This window comes from Zootoca vivipara, chromosome 3 (assembly GCF_965207765.1).
Source record: "Zootoca vivipara chromosome 3, rZooViv2.hap1.1, whole genome shotgun sequence".
NCBI lineage: Eukaryota > Metazoa > Chordata > Lepidosauria > Squamata > Lacertidae > Zootoca > Zootoca vivipara.
In genome coordinates, this window is record NC_142586.1 from 88,366,922 (window position 1) to 88,387,616 (window position 20,695).

The 20,695-nt window shown below is 43.5% G+C and overlaps 1 protein-coding gene across 3 annotated transcripts in view; it reads right to left on the reverse strand.

Moving 5' to 3' along the window:
• COQ8A (coenzyme Q8A) overlaps window positions 1–20,695 on the reverse strand; it is a 57,517-nt gene that overhangs the window by 23,478 nt on the left and 13,344 nt on the right. For all 3 annotated transcript variants that reach the window (XM_035111470.3, XM_088666628.1, XM_035111471.3), the window contains exons 2-5: window positions 16,437–16,631; window positions 12,394–12,810; window positions 9,409–9,475; window positions 1,180–1,254 (exon numbers count right to left, since the gene is read on the reverse strand). In XM_035111470.3, coding sequence (XP_034967361.1) covers window positions 1,180–1,254; window positions 9,409–9,475; window positions 12,394–12,810; window positions 16,437–16,613 — 736 coding nt within the window. In that variant the 5' untranslated portion in view covers window positions 16,614–16,631. The remainder of the gene's footprint in view (window positions 1–1,179; window positions 1,255–9,408; window positions 9,476–12,393; window positions 12,811–16,436; window positions 16,632–20,695) is intronic.

Sequence of the window (20,695 nt, forward strand, 5' to 3'; positions counted from 1 at the left end):
GTAATATGGCCCTGTTACAGAGGGGAAATGAACCCTTGGTGGAGTCACAGTTAGGTATGCTACTAAAGGCCACTACTCCCAGGTTACTTTTCCCAATGCACATTTTTAACAGGTAGCAAACCGGTGGGGAAGAAAGAGAAGCAAAATATACACATCCCTGATGAAATACCAGCCATAATCAGGCATCCAGTGAATCAGATTTGCCAGACTTACACCTTGACCATTCACCAATGTTGGGCAGCTTTCTCTTATAATATTTTGAAGAGTGGGGAAATAAGGTGAGAAACACTTTACTTAACAACAACAACAACAACAAGCAGAAGGTCTGGGTTCTGGCAGCAAGATGTAAATTTGGCACAGTCCTCCTCTTCCCAAACTAATCCAAGTGCATCCATTTTGCTTTTAAGCGGTATGAGCACCTTGGGCAGGACGAAGTCCAGCCCTCTCTCTGCAGCCCTGGCTGACCCCTCCTGAGTTTGTGAACTTGCATCGGGCAAGATCAGATGCAAGTACAGAAATGACTTCATTGCTGTCGCTGTGCAATAACACTTTACACCTTATCGCAGATATATTCTGTATAACCTTCACTTCAGTGACTTATCATTAGCCAATGCCAAGACAAACAAGAGATCTATTTATGGTAAAACAAGGACTGGGACCATTATTATTATTATTATTATTTGATAATCTGAAAGGATAGAACCAGAAAGGCAAACTTCAAGTTCAAGGATTGCTGCAAAACAAGACAGGCAGTCATGAAGTCATTCGTTTTCCTGAGCAAATAGACAGCGGGCTTCTGTGTTGATCAGGGTCAGTAGAGAGGAGGACTCTTTGAAGGGGTAGACAAGCTCACCCTGCTCCACAGTTTAGCTTTCTCCTGCCCTGCTTTAGGGGCAATGGGAAGGGGATTTACTTTCCTAAAATGCACTGAATCACCACTACTCCTTGAAGTATTTATTCAAAGAGGAAAACAATTGAAAGTTGCTGCACAGGTTCAGGGGGAGAGTGGAATCGGGATGCAGAAACACTGTAATACTTTTTTTAGTAACTATCTTAGTGACTATAGTGCCGTTCTGCCCTTCCTTTAGTTGCGATTCTGTGCACTTGTAGAGCTAATTGTGTTTGGGGACAAGGACATGACCGGATGCTTGTATTAGCAGTAAGCAAAGGAACACTCACCATTATGCTCTTCATATCTAAGGCTCTTTTTCGCAACCTCTGCCAAGGCTCCGATGCCAAGACCAACAGCTAAGCCTTTAATGGACAAAAAGGAAAGGGGGGGGGGGAGAGACAAGAGAAAGTCAAAGGCAGCAGGATAAAATGCCATCTGTATGCGGTTACATATCTTTGTGGCTTAATGAGCAGCAGCAAAGTAGCTCTTTATTCAATATGGCTTAAACTTGACTACAGAGGAGCACAAAGGGAAAGAATCCAGCACCGCTCCGCTCAGTTTCAGAGGCAGGCTGTGCCCACTTCCCCCAGTGCAGCAAAATCTCTGTCCAAAGGAAACATCTTCTGTTCAGAGAAAAGGGCTTTAGAAACCAAGAGTTAAAGGGGCAAGCAGGGACAGTAGCAGAGACTGCAGGTTGTCCATCCATGAGGTCAAGTTTAGTACTAGTCACACAGGGTCTTTGATCTGACACAGCATAAATTAGGGAGGTCAGTAAACTCTCCTGGAGGCTGTGCCTAGACCTTTAAATATCCCCACATGCTTGTTTAATGCAACTGTTTTCCCCACAACTGAAATAAAAGATATCCCACTTCATCTTGCATCCTCAACATTTCATCAGTCCCTTCCTCCTTAATCTATTTTACATTTTGTTGTTGTTTAGTCGTTTAGTCGTGTCCGACTCTTCGTGACCCCATTTTACATTTTACATTTTACCTTACCATTTACTTTACTGTGGCCAGCAGGGCTCAAATTTGACCCCAAGAGGATGGGAGAGGGTGACGTAGCTTATGCCTCTTATATTCCCCAACAGCATATTTGCCCTAGTGTTGGTACCTTGGAGCATTTAATGGTATCTGGGTGAAGGATAGGGTAACTCAAGTTCTTACATGGAAAAATAAGTTCTCTCCAAAAAATATTTAATAACAAGATGATTTCAATCTAGATCAGTCATAGGCAGGACGGGGGAGGGAAAGTTGCACACGCTGAAACTGGAATGGAAAACCTCAATTTGCAAGTGCAATTAATGCAATAGCACCTTGGCATGATGGCTGTGGAAGATAAGTACCACTCTGCCACACATGCAGACACGCACATACATGCATGCAATATTTGCACAAAATAACACAGGGAACACCCAGCTAAGCTCTGTTTGGCATCAACAACTATGAAATACCAACTTTTTATTTATTTGTCTGTTTGTTTGTTTATACCCCGCCCATCTGGCTGAGTTTCCCCCAGCCACTCTGGGTGGTTCCCAATCGAGTGTTAAAAACAATACAACATTAAATATTAAAAACTTCCCTAAACAGGGCTGCCTTCAGATGTCTTTTAAAAATAGGATAGCTGCTTATTTCCTTGACATCTGATGGGAGGGCATTACACAGGGTGGGCACCACTACCGAGAAGGCCCTCTGGTTTCTTGTAACCTCACTTCTCGCAATGAGGGAACCGCCAGAAGGCCCTCAGCACTGGATCTCAGTGTCTGTTTGTCCGATATCCAACTTAGCTCATAATTGCTTAGAGAATGAGATTTTGGAATCTGCAGAGGTGAAATCTGAAGAGAATCTCTATATTCTTGCCTTGAATGCGGAAGTGTCAAATGAAATTAGGAGATATTTCAGCAATCCTCACTTGAGTAGCAGTTCAGTGACATAATTACCCAAAGCTACAGGATTCATATCTCCATAACTAGGCTGGCAGATCTTCTAATCACCTCTTCATCTGCAAGTACATCAGCAAGGAGCTACCACTAACATTTATGTGTATATGTGTATATCCACACACCCCATGGGAGGAAAGAAAAGGCTGCAATTTTATGGAAGAGTTGGTAGAAGACTCAAGGCAAATCTGACTGGCTGAACAAATGCTGGAGGCCTGTAGGACGATGCAGAGGGATAAATCTTACTTCTCTACCTGCGTTGCATTCACTCAGTGGGGCTCTCTCACATCCATGTCATTAGCTTCCTATTTGATTCCAGGATCTACTCAAAGTGCTGCCTGTAGCCTTCAAAGCCCTAACAGTTTAAGACTATGTTAGCTGGCAGTGATCTTCAGGCTTGGGGTGTTGTTGGACTACAAGTCCCCTCTTCCATGACCATTGGCTAAAATGTCTCAAGACAATGGCAACTGTAGTCCATCATCATATAGGGCAGAGGTTTCCAATCTTTTTGAGTCCACGGCTTCATTGACCAACTTCATTCTTTCTGCACCCCTGTGGGGCTCAGGAGCCCATTTATGTCACCCCTTGCCTGCAGAGCCAGCAACCTCTCACCCTTTTTGCAAACATCCTCCCTTATGGAGTGTTTCCTCAGCCTCCTTTCCTCCCCTCTCTTCCTTGGGAGTCCTCCAGGCAGCCACTGCTGATGCCCCTGGTCTCTGAGCTGTCCCACCCCCCAAAAGACAGGTACAGTACTTGCTCACACTGTCCATTCCCAACAGCAAGGCTGGCCCGCTTGCTTGCTCTGAGGCTGCCTCAGCTCCTGCAAACCAGCACACCCTGGTCAGCCCTATAGGCACCATTCGCCTGGGGAGCTTGTAGCCAGGGCTCCTGCAACAAACAGTAATGCAAGCCTTTTGGAGGCATAGATGCAAGAGGGCATCAGAAGAGGGAGGCACCCCTGACCGCAGCACCCCTGGCCATCATGCAAGGCACCCCAGGGGGCCACGGCACACTGGTTGAAAACCACTGATCTAGGGACCCAAGACTGAAGAATGCTGGCTTAAGGATGAGTTGCTCCCATACAGGTCAATCATGTCAAAAAAATTAAGCAAGTGAGCATGAGATATGGGGCCATCTCTGTGGCAGTGTGATGATTGTAGTATGCCCTCCCAATTGAAAGATGTGTTTATTTCAACAGCCTTTTTATTGTTGCAGATTTCAATATCTAGCATCTTTTACTCTTGCTATAGATTTGTGCTTTTTGCTTTGGGTACTCTGTTACGGCTTTTAGAAATGGCTGTACCTGCATTTTTATTAATTATAATTTATTTATGCTATATTCCACACTGGGAACTTTTAGTAGAAGAGTGGGGTGCATTTTATTAAATAAGAAAGTAATTATATAACTACAATGCAAAACAACCTATTGTTATGCCAGCAGTTTAAATGAGCCAAGAACTTGACGTTTACATGCACTTCTATTTGACTCATCCATCTTCAGCACCTCTTCTTACCTACTGGATAAGGTTTAGACATGTACAATATGTACTTTCCCTTGCACTGCACAGCTCCACCTTAATTATCACATAAACTCACCTCCCTCCCCAGAACCACTGCAGCCGAAGATAAGCACATGTCATAAACAACTCCAAATGGCTGGCTTTTTAAATATTAACCAGGAGGTATATCTTGCTTCATTGTTTTAGAACTGTTTACATTTTCAATTTATTTTGATAAGGCCATTCTCCTTCAAGGCCATTCTCCTTTGCCTTAGTGTTTGCAAACAGATTGCATTGCAAAGCCAGGTTGGTGGTACTGCTCTTTTAAACAGCAGTAGAACATTGTAGGGGTATTTTCAAGCCTGCAGAGTTTTCTGTACATCTGACAGTCACCTAAGAAAGAATTGAATTTTTGCACCACGTGCTCCAATTCACGATTCTCAATCTACTTCTTGGTGGGGTTCCTGTTTTTAAGGAATTAATGCCATTAGGAACCTTTCTTTTGGGTGGGGCAGTTGGACCATGACAACAGGTCAAACAGCAGGATTCCCACCTGCTGATTTACACCGGCACAAACCCAGCTTGGCTACTTGGCCACCCTGTGTTAAAGCCCCTTCACCAACTTCTTCACTGTAGAATCATAGAATTGTAGAATTGGAAGGGACCCTGTGGGTCATCTAGTCCACCCCCTGCAATGCCAAATGTATCACAACTGATCGGAACATAACATGGGACTGCTATGCAAAATCAGTGCATAAAGTAAAAGCTTAATCTGAAAATGCAACAGCAACAGGTTTTTTTTTTTGTTTTTTAAATGCTTCTTAGAATCACAGAATTGTGGAGTTGGAAGGGACCAAAAGGGTCATCTAGTCCAATTCCTGCATTGCATGGGGTTGGACTACATGACTCATGTGGTCCCTCCCACCTTAAAACTGTAAGCAGCCCATATATTTTTCATTTGCCATCAGATGTCTGTCCAGCCAATGCATGAAGATTAGTACCAAGGGAGTGTGAAGGGCAAATATGAAATGCAATACAACAGAAGGCTGGTTTGGAAAGATAGCCACACCCTTGTAGGGTTTGGCAAACAAGCCTATGATTAGCAGAAAAATCAAGTGATAACTATGCAACCAATAACCTTGTTCACACTGTAATAAAATCCTGTTGTTACAGAGTCGCCACAGAGTCTTGGCAGGCATAAATACACCCACCCCACACACATAGCTTCCCTTCAGAAGTACAGATGAGTCCTCCCCTGTTCCCAGGGTTCTAACAGTTGAAGAGGAGGAGCTCTTATGCTTCTGAACTCTGTGGCCAGCTGTGGAGGCAGGCACATGGAAAGTCCACCCAACAACCAGTACTGCTTACCTGCTGCGCTAATAATTAAATCAAATCAATACCCATAATTCAACATGCACTGATATAGGCCAGATTATGTATCGAGGAAAGCTAAACGTTGCACAGCATGCAGGTCTGCATTCATCTGCCCCAATGTGACATGCATTCTAGCAAAAGCAGCCAGAAGGAAACAAGACTCAAGGCAAACCCGATTGAAAAAAGGCTGGAGTCCATACTAGGCATGCAGGATGGCGCAGGTGAACAAATTCACACATCAATATCATTAGCTTCCTGTTTGTGCCCAGGCTCAATTCAAAGTGCTGGTTCTAGCCATCAAGGCTCTAAACAGCTTAAGACAGGGGTCCCCAGACTACGGCCCGGGGGCCGGATGCGGCCCAATTGGCCTGCCAATCCGGCCCGCGACGACCCCCGCCGCCCGCAGCGCAGCAGCGCTCTTCCGGGTCGGGGAAAAAAGCGCCGAAAATCCTTTGTGCGCATGCGTATGGGCCTCTCCCGACCCGGAAGAGGTCATTTCTGGTGCACTTCTGGGTCGGGGGAGGCCCATACGCATGCGCACAACGGATTTTCGGCGCTTTTTCCACCCTGGAAGCGCGCTGCCGCGCCAGTAAGCGCCCGTGCACATGCGCACGGGCGCGCACTCCCCTGCCCGCGGCCCGCACAGGCGCACGCTCCCCCATCCTCCGGCCCGCCGCGCGATCGGCGCGGTGGGAACCGGCCCAAACGCCGGTAAGTCTGGGGACCCCTGGCTTAAGACCACACCAGCTTGCAGTGATCTTTAGGCTCAGGGTGTTGTTGGACTACAAAGCCCATCATCCTTGACCATTGGGCTAAGCCAGTGTTTGTGAACCCTGGTTAAAGTTACATAGTTACATCAACCTTGATGCAGACGGCACACTATATCCCAACCAGATCAGATCACAGGGCAGCTTACAACACCACACATTCAGTGGCAAAAGTTAAATAAAACAGAATTAACTCCAGACACCTAGCACCAAGCAGAAGCACCATTCCAGCATCATCAGGATCCAGACTTCTAGACTAGAACTTTTGTGTTCACTGCACTCTTCAAGGACCTCATTACACCTTCAGAGAGTGAGTGCAACTGCAATTACCGTGGGCCTGAATCGGATTTTTAAAAGAGATCTCAGTGCTCTGCAATTTCTGACTTTACATTACTTTTTAAAAAATTGCTTTCACTTCTCCAAAACCAAGTTGATCTTAACTCTTATATATATATATATATATATATATATATATATATATATATATATATATATAGCGTTGCAGTTATATTTAAATAGCAGATGAGGAGAGTTTTTGTTTTTACTGAGACCAGTAAACCAGGAACAGAGAAAGGAGGGCCATATGAACTTTTAAGAGAAGGTATATTTTCAAGAAGGTTTGGTGAATCCTACATCCAGGATCACATTCAGTGCTCAGTGAATAGCCTATGCACACAGAGCCTGACAAATAGCACTGATCTTAATAGAACTTACTTACAGTGTGTATCAGCCTGTTTAGGACTGGAGTGCCAAAACAAAGCTGCAAAGCTTCGCCTGCTGTAAAAACTGGTATTTTAAGTGAAAAATTGTGCACAAGAGATATCAGATATAATCACAAACCATGACTTGTTTTCTGAGAAGAGAGTCTTCAAGAATTCTTGGGCTTATACACTTCTTCCACCCCTTCCATAGTATACAATTACTCCTTCCTTCCTTGGCTGCAGGCAACCCATGGTTTTCTGTTTTGTCTAAGTCAATAAACTATGGTTTCCAAACGCTGGACTCTAAGGCAAGTGCAAACCAGAGTTTGCTGGTTTATGCAAAACAGAAAACTATGGTTTGCCTCATACAAGGAAGGGAGGGAAGCATTGTACATGAGGGCAGGGGAGGTGGAAGCCACTGAGCCAGAGACTCCTTAAAGCCTCTTTCATATACTGCCAAACCATAGTTCGGCACTACTTTTAATGAGCCCAGTTCAACACTGAGAAAAATTATTTTGGGAGAAGCTTATTTTAAATACAGCCTCAGCAAACAGCTGTTCACAGTAGAAAGAGGAAACTGACTAAGATACCAAGCTAGTTTAAGTACAGAGAGTGACTTTTGTGTTCCCACACCAAGCTTGAAGCAGATTACAGCACTCCCACCCCTGCTGAATTGTTTGAGTCAATTCATAAGCCTGGCCTGTCAAGTTTCAGACACTGGTCATCCCCCTCCTGTGCATTCCTGACACATTTTGGAGTCAACAGTTCAAAATATCTGCTGCATATACTTAGTTAACCAAAGGCTAAACTTTCTCAACTCAACACAGAAGCATATATTTCCTATTTAAAGCTTGAGCATGAGGAAATTCTAATGGGAAAGCTGTTGCTACAGGATCATGATGGGCGGGGTATAACTAATAAATTATTATTATTATTAATTATTATTATTATTATTATTATTATTATTATTATTATTATTATTATTATGTGGCACACAGCTTGATATCAGAGCCAAAAAAGTTCCCCATCTCTGTCATGCCTCCCCATTTGGCCTGTGAAAGCATTTTGGCCAATCTTCACCCACCTGCTGTACAACTGACATCATTTATCTGTTTAACCCACCAGATGGATGCAATTCCCCACCCCTGCCCTGGAGGAAAGCTTTCTACTCCTCACCTGCACAAAAAAAAAGTGACAAAATACTTGAACTCGGAGAATTCTTGAAGTTATTTCCATAGCTGATACAGAGATGACAAAATAGGATTCAGCCCATGACACCTGTCTTTTAAAGGTATCAAAGGACTCCTTCAGCTACAATCTGCAATTGTTCCTCAGCAGAACCACAAATGTCTACAATAACTCAGCAGATATTAGTGAGCACATTCAAGGAAGAGGAAGCATTCAGGAGGTCCCAACCTAAACAATGCGGATTAAAGTGTTTGCAAGCACACAAACTTATTGACAAGGGAGGGGGAAGCATTCATACCATTATTTCTTGTACTAACTCAGGGAAATGTTTACTTTGTTCCCTAGCTTTGAATCTGCTTCAAGTAAAATTGTATACTGCACAGGCCTGAGGGGCCTTGCCTTGTGGAAGCCAAGTTCCTAAACACTTCGCTACATAAACAGAAACGTTCAAAAGGCATATAGAAGTAGATCTCATCTTGGAGAAATGAATACTAAGGAGAGGTGCCAACTCTGGCTATAAATAGGGAAGGTCACAAAACAGCAGGGACGCATGTTGGCTGTCTATACACTCACTACACCAAACAGACCAGAGGGAAATTGATACCCTTTCATCATGCTACAGGGTTCAAGATGCTAGCGATTCCAGGGAGCCCAAAGAGGTACAGAAAGAGTTCTTGGTCTGGTCCTAGCTGTAGAAAAGTGCCTTTAAAGAGCCAGGATTTCACAAGCTTCAACTTTTCTCTCCTACAAAAGATTTGTAGGGCCCAGAACGGAGAATAAATTTAGAAGGGGGCCGAAGTTCAAAATGATACCACCTAGATCTTTGTAGTTCAGTCAAAACTATGGTACATACTATGTACTGCCAGGCAGTATCAGTTCAGACATTCAGTTTCAGCATCCCTGCTAAAAAGATAATCAGAAACCCTGTTTCTTCTACACACACACACATCCATGAATGTGCATGGTGCAGTTCACAGAAAACTGTCTGGTTTTTCAGAAGCATCTACATGCACTGTCTTATTTGTCATCACAATTCAGAAAGACTCACCTCCAAAATTAGCGAGTCTCCCAATTCGAGTAACTGGCACCTTTCGCTCCCGGGCACGTTCACTGAGCTGCAGGGATTTAGGAGAATACGGACCATTAATAGGGACACCTATTTACCCAGCAAATGCATCAAGAATTCGATTTCGGCAGCAGAAAATTGGCTGGCAGTGCAATCCTATGCAAGTCTACAAAGAACCATTCTGTTCAACAATACTAGTTCTGTAATTACAGTACTTATGAATGTGTGTGATCACATCCAGATCAATCCTAGATGCCACCATGCCTCTAACTTTTAGACCTAAATAAATGAGCCTGACAACCAATATCTGATGACATCACAGAAGCCGAGCAGGGAGAAAGAAGATGATTTCCTGTTGTTTGAAGGCAGAATTGCAAGGGGTGTGTGGAACATACAAAAATTTAATAAGGTTGCATAATTTGTCTAAATTAAACAGATTGAATATTTCCATTTGACCAAGTATAGAATTTTGATTCTGGCGTTGAAGTCTTCAAATCACAGAATACACAACATCCATTTCCTGCACTAGGTCATTCCCCAAGCTGTGCCAGTTACTTAGTTATGTCTGGTATAGTTTGTTAGTGGTAGATCTCTTTAGGTGGGTGGGAATGGGTGATCTGGTCCCTGATGCAGTCACAGCATCTGGATTAGACTATTTCTTTCTCTCCCTCCCTCCCATATAAGAAAAGAACATTGCACCATGAGTACAAATACAAAATTTTAAAAATAAAATTTAAGTACTATTAGGGCCCGCTCTATAGGGGTACACTGGCACCCAATCATTCTGAAAGTGCTGGGTGTGACCTATAAAGCCTATGGCGGCTTTATAGGCATCACCTGCCTAGACTCAGAGTTCATCCAGAGAGAGCCTCTTCTCTATCCCAACATCTGAAGGGCTTTTGGAAAGAACTCAAGAAAGTACCATCTCAACCAGAATTTTGGAACTCGCTACAAGGTAGAACTCCCCTCACTGATGGTGTTTAGCTCCCATGCTTGCCCCTCACTGATGTGGTTACCTATACACACACACCCCAAAAAACCAACCCGCATCAACTTGGAGGGGAGTTGAGATAGATTCACCTCCAAAGTTAGTGAGTCAATACAATCTCAGGTCCATTGACTGTGCTGCAGAGTGTTAGAGGTTCAGCTCTTTTCCTTTTAAACTCAGAGGAGTTATGCACTGCAACACTTGTAACGAGTAAAGCATCTGCTTTGCATGCAAAAGGGCCTGGATTCAATCTTTTGCATCTCCAGGTAGTTAGGAAGGACACCTGTCTGGATCCCTGAAGAGCCACTTGACAGTCAATGATGAGCTAGATTGACCAATGATCTGACAGGCAGCTTCATGTGTACTGAACTGATTTGTTTGGTTGGTTTTTTTTCTGATGCTGCTCTATTTTAATTTGTATTTCTGTTTTAATTATGTTTTTAACTAGCTGCCAAAAAAATTGCAAAGAAACATAGGAAACTCCACTAAACCAGGCCAGACTGCTTGGTTCGGGAGATTAGTAGAGCAGTCTAGTTCAGTGTTCTGCGTTTAAGCTATGATTTTCTGCTATAGAGAGATTACTCAACTTCCAGCAGACAGAATAGTCTCTTAAGAGGGAATGCAAGACAGAGGGGATGGCATGCAAACCTGGGTTGCACCTGTTCTGAATTTCAGCTGGAGGAGCACAAGAACACACGACAACAAGTACAGCTTCTTAACCATCCCAAGCATTTAGCAGAGTATTGAGTGTCCAGCAAAGGGAAGGTGAACACCTGTTAAAACATTAAAAAGCAAAGGTCTATTCCTAGGGGTGCATTTTGAACTCTCTAAACAAATGGGACAGTTGCTAGCCCCCCTTGCTGAATTGCAAGAGGACATTTACAATACAGCTCTCTTCACTTTGAAAAACAGAGGGGAACAAAATGTGATTATCATCTATTTAAATTTCTCTCTCTAGTCTCCTTTCAGTCGAGCAGACCTGCAAGAGGCCTGACAGTATAAAAGAAACAATACACAAACTTATCTGCAGGAAAGGCCCATCTCGTCAGACGTTCCATTCCATATGATGTAGGAACTGGGCCTTTAGTGTGGTGGCACATAATATTTGCAACACCCTTCCAGTACATATCAGACAAGGGTTGGCTCTATTGTCTTCCTGGTGCCTATTGAAGACTTTCCATTTTCAGAAAACCTTTTAAGTGAAGGTGGATTTTTTAATCCTATTTTTGTGGAGTTGAAATTGTTTTTAAGTATGTTTTTAGTGTTCATGGGTTTTCCTTGTTAAAATCACCTTGGGATGTTTTTTTAATGGGAAACAATTCATATGTTAAGTTAAAATAAACAGACAAACCAATAAAAACAAAACAAGTTACAACTACAAACCAAAGAAACTAGTTACATCTTTTCTGCCCACGGAAAGGTAACCAAAAGGGAGCAAAGAGAAGCTACTGAGGAAAGACATCTCCACACGTTCAGCATTCTCTGATTAACCTAGTGTTAATCCTGGGAGTCTGTACATCCCTCCAGTAAATGGAAGCCCATCTGAGTGTCATACAAGACATGTACCACATTGAGATTATTCCAAGGAAAATAATAGGTTAAGAAAGCCACGGGCTTTGGCAAGTTATTCAGTTTCCCCACCTGTTAAAATGGGAAGATTAAATTTAAAAAGTCTCCTCTCAGTATTGTTACTGAAATGGGTGGCCTGGTTTCCCGAAGTGACCTGGGAGAAAATGGACTTGCATTTCTTGGCACATTTCCCATGCAGTTACCAGTTGAGCAGCAGACATGCCTCAAAGATCATTAAAAACAAAGGAAAATAATGCACTGCTCCCACTGCTACCCAGACATGTTCATCGCACAGAAGTTTGGTAGGGCAGGGTTTTGTTGTTGTTGTTGTTTTTTTAAAAAAGGATAACCCTCTTTTTTAATTAAAAAAACCACTCCTATTTTCCAATGGTCTTACACAGCCTACGTACCATCTGTTTGTACGGTTTCTGTTGTGGCTCTGCTTTCGCCTGCCTGGCTTTGTCAATATCTTCGGCCGTGAGTCCGCCCACCGAGGAATGGTCTTGGTGAAAAGCCCGGCTTTGCCCCCAAGCAGGAGCAGAAGGATTCCAAGGGTCCCTAAAGCCTCCAAAGAGCTTTGCATTCACTTTGGCAGAGGTGGGGTTCCAACCCACACTGGGGTCTCCGCTCTCACCGACGTTTGGTAAAGGTCCTCTGGCAACGTACGAGTGAGATGGGCCTTCTGCGCCACCAGACTTGGGAGGGTGTTCTAGAGGGGGAGGGTAGAAGTCCTTTGCAGCACCTCCCAGCTCCAATTCAGAGAAGCTCTCGTCTTTTCCAAAGTCCTCACCAAAATCTTTCATGTTCTCCTGTTGCTTGCCCAGCTCCTGCAAACAGAACATTGAAAGGTGTTTTTCCTCAGCCAAAAATGTGTAAACTGCTCTCACAATCACTCACACCGATCCCTCCCTGAAAAGACACAACACCCACCTACATTCCTAATAGTTCGATGTCTTGTGTTGTGAACCGTCCTAAGATCTATAGGTATAAGGTGGTATTATAGTAGTAGTAGTAGTAGTAGTAGTAGTAGTAACTACTTGTTTATGTCACCAAGCACTTGGTGTCGGTCATTCCTGTATTTTATGATTTTACAGTCATACCTCGGGTTACAGCTGCTTCAGGTTGCGTCTTTTTGGGTTGCGCTCCGCGCCAAACCCAGAAGTACCGGAATGGGTTACTTCCGGGTTTCGCCGCGCACGCATGCGCAGAAGCAATAATTGCGCTCTGCGCACGTGCAGAAGTGCCAAAGCTCGACCCGCACACGCGCAGACACAGGTTGTGAATGCTGCGGGTTGCGAACGTGCCTCCTGCACGGATCACATTCGCAACCCGAGTGTCCACTGTATAATCAAGACTTTTATAGTGATGATTTTATACAGTTTCTTGATATCAGTATGATTTTGTGGTTTATAAGTACAGTGGTACCTCTACTTACAAATAACTCTACTTACGAATTTTTCTACTTACAAATGGAGCTCCATCCGCCATCTTGGATGCGGTTCAGATAGGATTTTTTCAACTTACAAATTTTTAGATAGGGTTGCTTCGACTTACGAATTTTTTCTCCCAATGCATTCCTATGGGATTCGACTTACAATTTTTTTCGACTTACAAATGTGTGTTCGGAACGCATTAAATTCGTAAGTAGAGGTACCACTGTAGTCTTACATATAAAGGAACAAAAATGTATGCAATATGCTGATGATTCACTCCAAGTGATGATGCCGCCAACCCCCACCCCACCCCTCTCTACAAGCCAACACTTTTAGTACAGTGGTACCTTGGTTGTCTAACTTAATCCGTTCCAGGAGTCCAGAACGGTTTGAAAACCAAGGCGCAGCTTTCGATTGGCTGCAGGAGCTTCCTGCACTCAACCGGAAGCCGCGTCAGACATTTGGCTTCCAAAAAACATTCGCAAACTGGAACACTCACTTCCGTGTTTGTGACGTTCGGGAGCCGATTTGTTTGACAACTAAGGCGTTCGACAACCAAGGTACCACTGTATTTGTACTCCACTGACCAGAATTCCTGCCTTCATTTATCCCTCACCTCCCTCCTCCTGAATTCTTCCTGAAACAGGCTGCTTCATCCCGCAACATGACAGGGCCAGGTGTGCCACTTCCATCAGTATGCCTTCCTTGGAAGCAGAAACCGTTTAGCACAAATGTTCTTAATGGTGTACATCAACCTATGTTTATAATGAGTGGGATCCAGAGAGCTCCTTCTGCGATTCATTAGAAGCTTCTGCTTGAGGAAAGAGATAGGCAACCATCTCCTACCCATTCTCCATGCAGTCCCACCCACCACATCACCTCTTGCACAGTTCCAGGGGCCTTGGATTTATTCAGAGCAGCTTTTCGGGGGGTGGGAGGACAGTGGGAAGGAGGAATCAGCAACAGTCACTTCCCTCCTGACCTTCAGCAGAGCATCCTATGAACAGAACTGCACTCGTGGAAACTTTGGATTCAACCCACTGCACAAATTGCTATTTTTACTATTTTGAGACGTTGTAGAACTCAGCAGTTTTATCAACGGGTGGGCCAATCCCATTTGAAATAATCCCAATTGAAAGAGAGCTACGAAGGGAGCAGCCATTCTAGCCATTCCCAATCTAGTGCATCCAAATATTTTGGCTCCCACCAGCCCCAGCCAGAACAGCTGGGGCTGAAGAGAACCATAGTCCAAACATCTGGAAGGCATTGGGTTGAGGAAGTCCAGGCTAGCAGTTCCCCTTCATAGCTCTCTTTTAGTCTACATAAGCTAACCCTATCCTGTGACCATGGGCCATTGGTGTGAAAATCTACTGTTTCATGCACACAACAAATAATATATTTACATGTATCAGCTAGTTAATGTGCTTGTGAATGGAGACAAGCACTGAACAGTGTTGATTACGACACCTATTTTATAAAACAATTGTTTTCAAGTTATATATTCAGTGCTTCCAAAGATCTGTATCATGATTCAGACACCGCCTAGACTTCTTTCACAATGGGAGACTCTCTCCGGTTTCCCCTCTTTTTTCCAAACCTTTGGCAAAGATATGTCTGAAAATATGAAAGCTGGAAGCCTTTTTTTTAAGGAAGAGTAATAATAAAATGAAAGGTCTTTAGATTCTACATTGTGAGAACTAGGTGTCCCAATAACAGATTTTTCCAGAATGCCATTTAATAACACCTCTTGGCCGATTTAACTACACCGCCACAGAGGTAACACAATGGAAACACTTCTCTTCCAATAAAAAGTAGTTTAGAAAAGGCTAAAAGTATCAGAAGTTGGCAAGAACACCACCAAAAACAAAGAGTAATTTACTGGAAAACACTTCACATTTCCACCCCCCACCCCCAGTAGGAAACAAAAATAACTACAGGTTTTTTAGGCAGACATTGCACATCCGTGGAAAAGGCAGCTTTCCCTCTTCTCTAAACAATTGCTAAAGAGAAATAATACATTGGCCACCAAGGGCTGAACTACACATGACGATAATTGTGTTTCAAGTACAGTAATCGATGTGTACTTTTTAAATTTTAGCTAGCTGCTATGGGGAGCACAAGCAGAACCCACATCAAAAGGGGCACCAACAGACATAGCCATGGAGGTTAGGGTTTCATGTTGCTCAATTTCTTTCTCCTTGTGTCACCTTCTATTCTACTTCACCTCTCTGATTCTTGCCCTTCCTAATATCAGCTTGCCTGAAATCAAAATAATATGTCCTTTCAAAAGGGCATGTGATTTATTCAAATATTGTTTTTAGGGTTGTATGATGTCAGATGTCGAGAAAGCCTGTGGGATGATGAATGTGAGATATAAATTTTAAGAAACAAACAAAACAAAAGATCCAGCAATAAGATATTTCCATTTCAATTACCCAAATTCACAGCGTGCAAAAGGTTTTGCCAGATCTTTAAACAGCAGCATCTTCAGTTACGTCAACTTTCTAGAATACAGTGGTACCTCTGGTTACAAACTTAATTCGTTCCAGAGGTCCGTTCTTAAGCTGGAACCATTCTTATCCTGAGGCGCGCTTTCACTAATGGGGCCTCCCGCTGCGCATGCGCCTCCTGCTCACATCCCGGGGCAAAATTCGCAACCAGGAGCAGCTACTTTCGGGTTAGCAGAGCTTGTAACCAGAAGCATTCGTAACCAGAGGTACCACTGTAGTGAGACTACAGCAGCCATTGGTCAGGTATTGCTGTACTACAACTCCCAAGACCCCTGCCTGTTGGCCATGCTTTCTGATGTAGTTCAGCAACATCTGGAGAACCACCCTGGATTAGAGGGACACATAAATTGACAACTGCTACATTGTGACTGCAGTCCTCAATTTACTTCCAGTTAAATGTGTATATTATTGCAACCTCACATGCTTTTCACTGACAAGAGACTGGGCAAGAAACAAAAAACAGGCTAAATACTTATTGATATGGTGGCACGCGCGCACCCACACTCTTACCTGAATTTTCCCCATGGCAGCACTGAACTGCTCTTCAGCAGTGGCCTGGAAGCTCCTGACCATGGTTACTGCATCGCCACCAAGGACAGCTTGCCGAAGCTGTACTGTCTGTGTTTCTAGAACCGCCTTGCTGAGCTTTGCCAGTCCTCGCATCACCATGATGGCATCGCCTGCCATGACTGACGACTTCCAGCACTGGAAAAGAGAACCAACAGTTATATGCAGTACAGCAAAACCAAAGGACTATCTTCCAAGTACTTATGAGAAAGTCAGTGGGTGCTCAACCCTGTCTCCAAAGCTTTGACCAGTTCACCAGGAGATTGTCTCCTCAACACTTTGAATTTCACATGCCAAACTTGCCAAGCCCTCAGACAGACACCAAGGTCCAACTTTCTTAGACCTGAAAATGCTACCAGCAAGACTTTTGCGAAAACAGCTCAGAAGACTATTTGCAATGTTTAGTTCTCACTGTGAAAGGTGTAAAGAAAGCCTGAGAGCGGGCATCACCCATCCGAACAAGAAGCCACACATTCTAGGGCAGCCTTTCCCACCCTATGATCCTGCAGATGTTGCTGAACTTCAACTACCATCAGTCGTTCAACAACATCTGGAGGGCACCAAGTTGGGGAAGACTGTTCTATGGTCATTAAGACAACCTAACCCAGGGAAACATTTTCTTTCAACTCAAAACATACCCATTGGTGGAATTTGCATCCTGCCATTCAATCATCTTTCCCCACATGGCACAGCAAACCCCCTTTGAAAATGGGACACATCTCCAATGCAATTTATACCACAACACAAGGGTCTGCACTTCACATGTAAAAGAAAACTGCATTTGGGATTGAGCAGTTGTCTGGAAACCACCTCTGCTGCCTCTGGAAGAGCCTTCAACACCCCAGCCCAGAGGATTTTAGGTGGGTAGGAAATGGCACGAAAAGAAAAAAGCCACATGCAGACACCAAATAAAATTTTTTTAGAAGGATATCCTTTTAAATTTCTCTGATCTTGTCTCAAAAACCAGGATTGTTCTTTTGTTCAGAAGACTAATATTTAAGAAACATGTTGGTCTCTAATGTGAGCAATTAATTAACCATGTTATAATAAGCACCTGCCAACTCGACTAGAAGTTGTACTCATCAGTCTTTGGGACCATTGAAAAGAAACTTTTGCTCAGTCCCTTTTATCTGCTGCAGTTTTAAGAGTCAGAAGGGAATTGCTATGGACCCACACAGTGGCAGTTGCAAAATGCATAAAGACCTCACTATCCCAATGCAGATCACTGTTCTGCAGTTCTCCCCAGCAAGCCAACAGCCCTAGCTGGCAGAGAATTGTATCTATGGCTAACAGCCCCCTTTGATGTGAATTCACCAATTACTGTCCTTGTGAAAAGTCAACACTGAGCAATTAGAATTCTGGCTACACCCTAACCTGGAAACTGCCAGAGTTTCAACCATTCTCCAGGTAACCATTTTTAAGAGTCTGCACTGCTTGTTGACATTAGAAGATTTATTTGTCATAAGCCTTTGTTTTGTCATAATAAGCCTTTGTTCCGCCGCACAAATAAGCTGGTCCAGTTACATTCTGTGGAAGTGGAAAAAACTACCTTGAAAAAGTTGTGATTTATCCGTCACGTATAGGCAGCATGAGAGGCTTATGGCAGACAATGAACAGCAGAGCAGAAATGCCAGTGTCTTGGGGGGGGGGGGAAATCAAGGACAGTTTACAAACAGAGGAGCTGTTTGCTTACCAAAACTGACCAGTCAAAAGCCCCCTCTCAGCTGAAAGAAAGCCTCTTAACAAATCTATATGTTAGATAGGTAGAAACATGGCAAATTGAAAACGAAAAGGGTACCTGGGCCATTCCACAAATTAATGAACTCCCTTATCTGCAGGGAGTAGAAACCTAGAAAGTTTACTGAAGCACTCTAAGGAAATAAACATTAAATCCATGGTGTGCATACAGCCAAAGCAACCCCCCCCCCAAAAAAGAAAGAATCTTAGGAACTGTAGTTTAACCCTCACAGAACTACAATATCCAGCACCTGGATAAAACTACAGTTCCCATTATTCTTTTGCAAGGGGAGGTACTTTACATGTATGATGTGAAGGCAGCCTCTGCGTCAGATTCAAGTGCCCTTACAGAAATGCAACAAAAATCTGTAGTGCCTAAACTCAGATCAACTGTGCCTACCCAGTGGCAGAACAGGCGTCTACTTCCCCGATGCCCACAGCCCCCTCAAACATACCTCCCAAAGATGTTCTGTATAAATTAGGAGACCCTCTGGAGTAGGAGGGGGGACTTTAAGAAGAGGACATTCTGTTGGTGCGACTGGAAATCCACTTGTGCGCAATATTAGATCACCCACAGATCTCTCTTCCTCTACAAGCACCACCAGTTAGGCCATGTTCACAAATTATTCCAACGGACAAATGAACTTCGGAATGGAGATGGCCTTTCATGAAGGTTGGCTTCCCCTAGACAGAGGAGTTCCTGTATACCACATACATGACTTGCGATAACCCAAATGCCCTTATTCTCCCAGCCGCTGCCCCTCGTTTCTTCTCCTTTTTACTGTTTATGAAGTACAGCTCGCACCGAAATGGGCATCAAGCAAATACAGTTATTTACTGTGTTTTCAAATCCTTCCCATGATTCCTTGCAAGCAGCCACTGTCATATACAGGAAACAGCCACCATAGAGTTGCTTCCTAGAAAGGAAACACCATAGAGTTGCTTCCTTCTCTGCAATGGAAATAAGCACCTTAAGAAGTAAGGGGGGGGACCTGTTCCAGGAACACCCTGACAAACAAATTCAGCAAAAGGAGCATAAACTCTTCTTTTTAAGCAAGCATTTACTCCCAAGTCCTGCTTCTTTCACCTGAAATTATTGTTCCATGGTTGCACGATTTTGTCATGTTCAGGGGCTTTGCGTATTCTGGGCAAACAACTCACTGGCAAAGAAAGTAGGTCTTGGGAAGAGAATTCAGGATCCTGAAGAATCTCAGCTCTTTGGGTTTTTTTTAAAAAAAAATGTAGCCCTTATGCAAAAATTAAAAGCACAGCAGTGTAAAGAAGAATACCTTAGTAAATAAACAGAACCTAACACAACTAGTGCCACAATTGGCCTTTCATCGGGGAACTTTGAATACAAAGAAGGCTCTGTCTGCAACAGAGCAAAGAGGAGTTAAGGGGAAATTATTTGCTTCGATTTAGGTTTTGCATTTGACTTGGGTCCAGCTATCCTTAAGATGCGCACCTGGGGCTCTCTCTCTTTCTCAAGCCAGAGAATATGCCCCCAGATTTCTATGCACCCTGCATAGCTCTTTGGCCCTTCCCACAAGCAATCATTATCATAGAATTATAGAACAGTAGAGCGGGGAAGGGATACTGAGGGTCATCTAGTCCAACCCTCTGCTAGGCAGGAATCTCAGCTAAAGCATCCATGTACCTCTTGCTTAATAAGTCTTCTTTTGTGGCATTTATTAACATTCAGTGACTGCATTAAAATGGATCAAATAGCACTCAACATGTGGGTGTTTTAATTACTCCATTGATATTGCTCTAATTCATTAACACATTTTATATACAGTATGTGTGTGTGTTAGTAAAAATTTACCATTATTACCCTGCCCTTTCATTTGTTTCCGAGTGCTAGGGGTCCAGAGAGTATTTCTCTGTTTTGCTCTTCAGTAGAAGGACTAGGAAAGGCCTTTTACTGATTTTATTCATTACATTGCCTTTCCTCAAAGGAACTCAAAGCAGCTTGCACAGTTCCCTTTCCCCATTTCACTCCCCACAACAACCCTGTGAGGTTGGTTTGGCTGAGAGACAGTGACAGGCTCAAGGTTACCCAAAACCCAGTGACCTCCTATAGCTGAGCAGAGATTTGAACCAGTCTCTCCAGTCCAACCACTAAGACACTCACAAGGCTAGAGAGAGCCACTTTAAGTCAGAGCAGCCCACAGATGGGCCAGTGATCTGACTCTGTATAAGGAGCCTCACTGGCATACACTGCCAGCAACACTCCACTGAGCATAACAAAATCAGGAGGAAAACAAGCAAGGCATTGAAACAACAGAAGAAGAAAACAGTCACACTGAAAGAATAGATCTTTTAGAACAACCCGTTTTCCAAAATAAAGTTAACGGACAAGCTGCAAAGGAAACAAGTAGCAAACTTTTATTGCTCAACATGTACTCAGCTCTCCACCAGCTAAATATATCGATGAGGAAATAGGGCCAGTTCCCTTTTGTTAG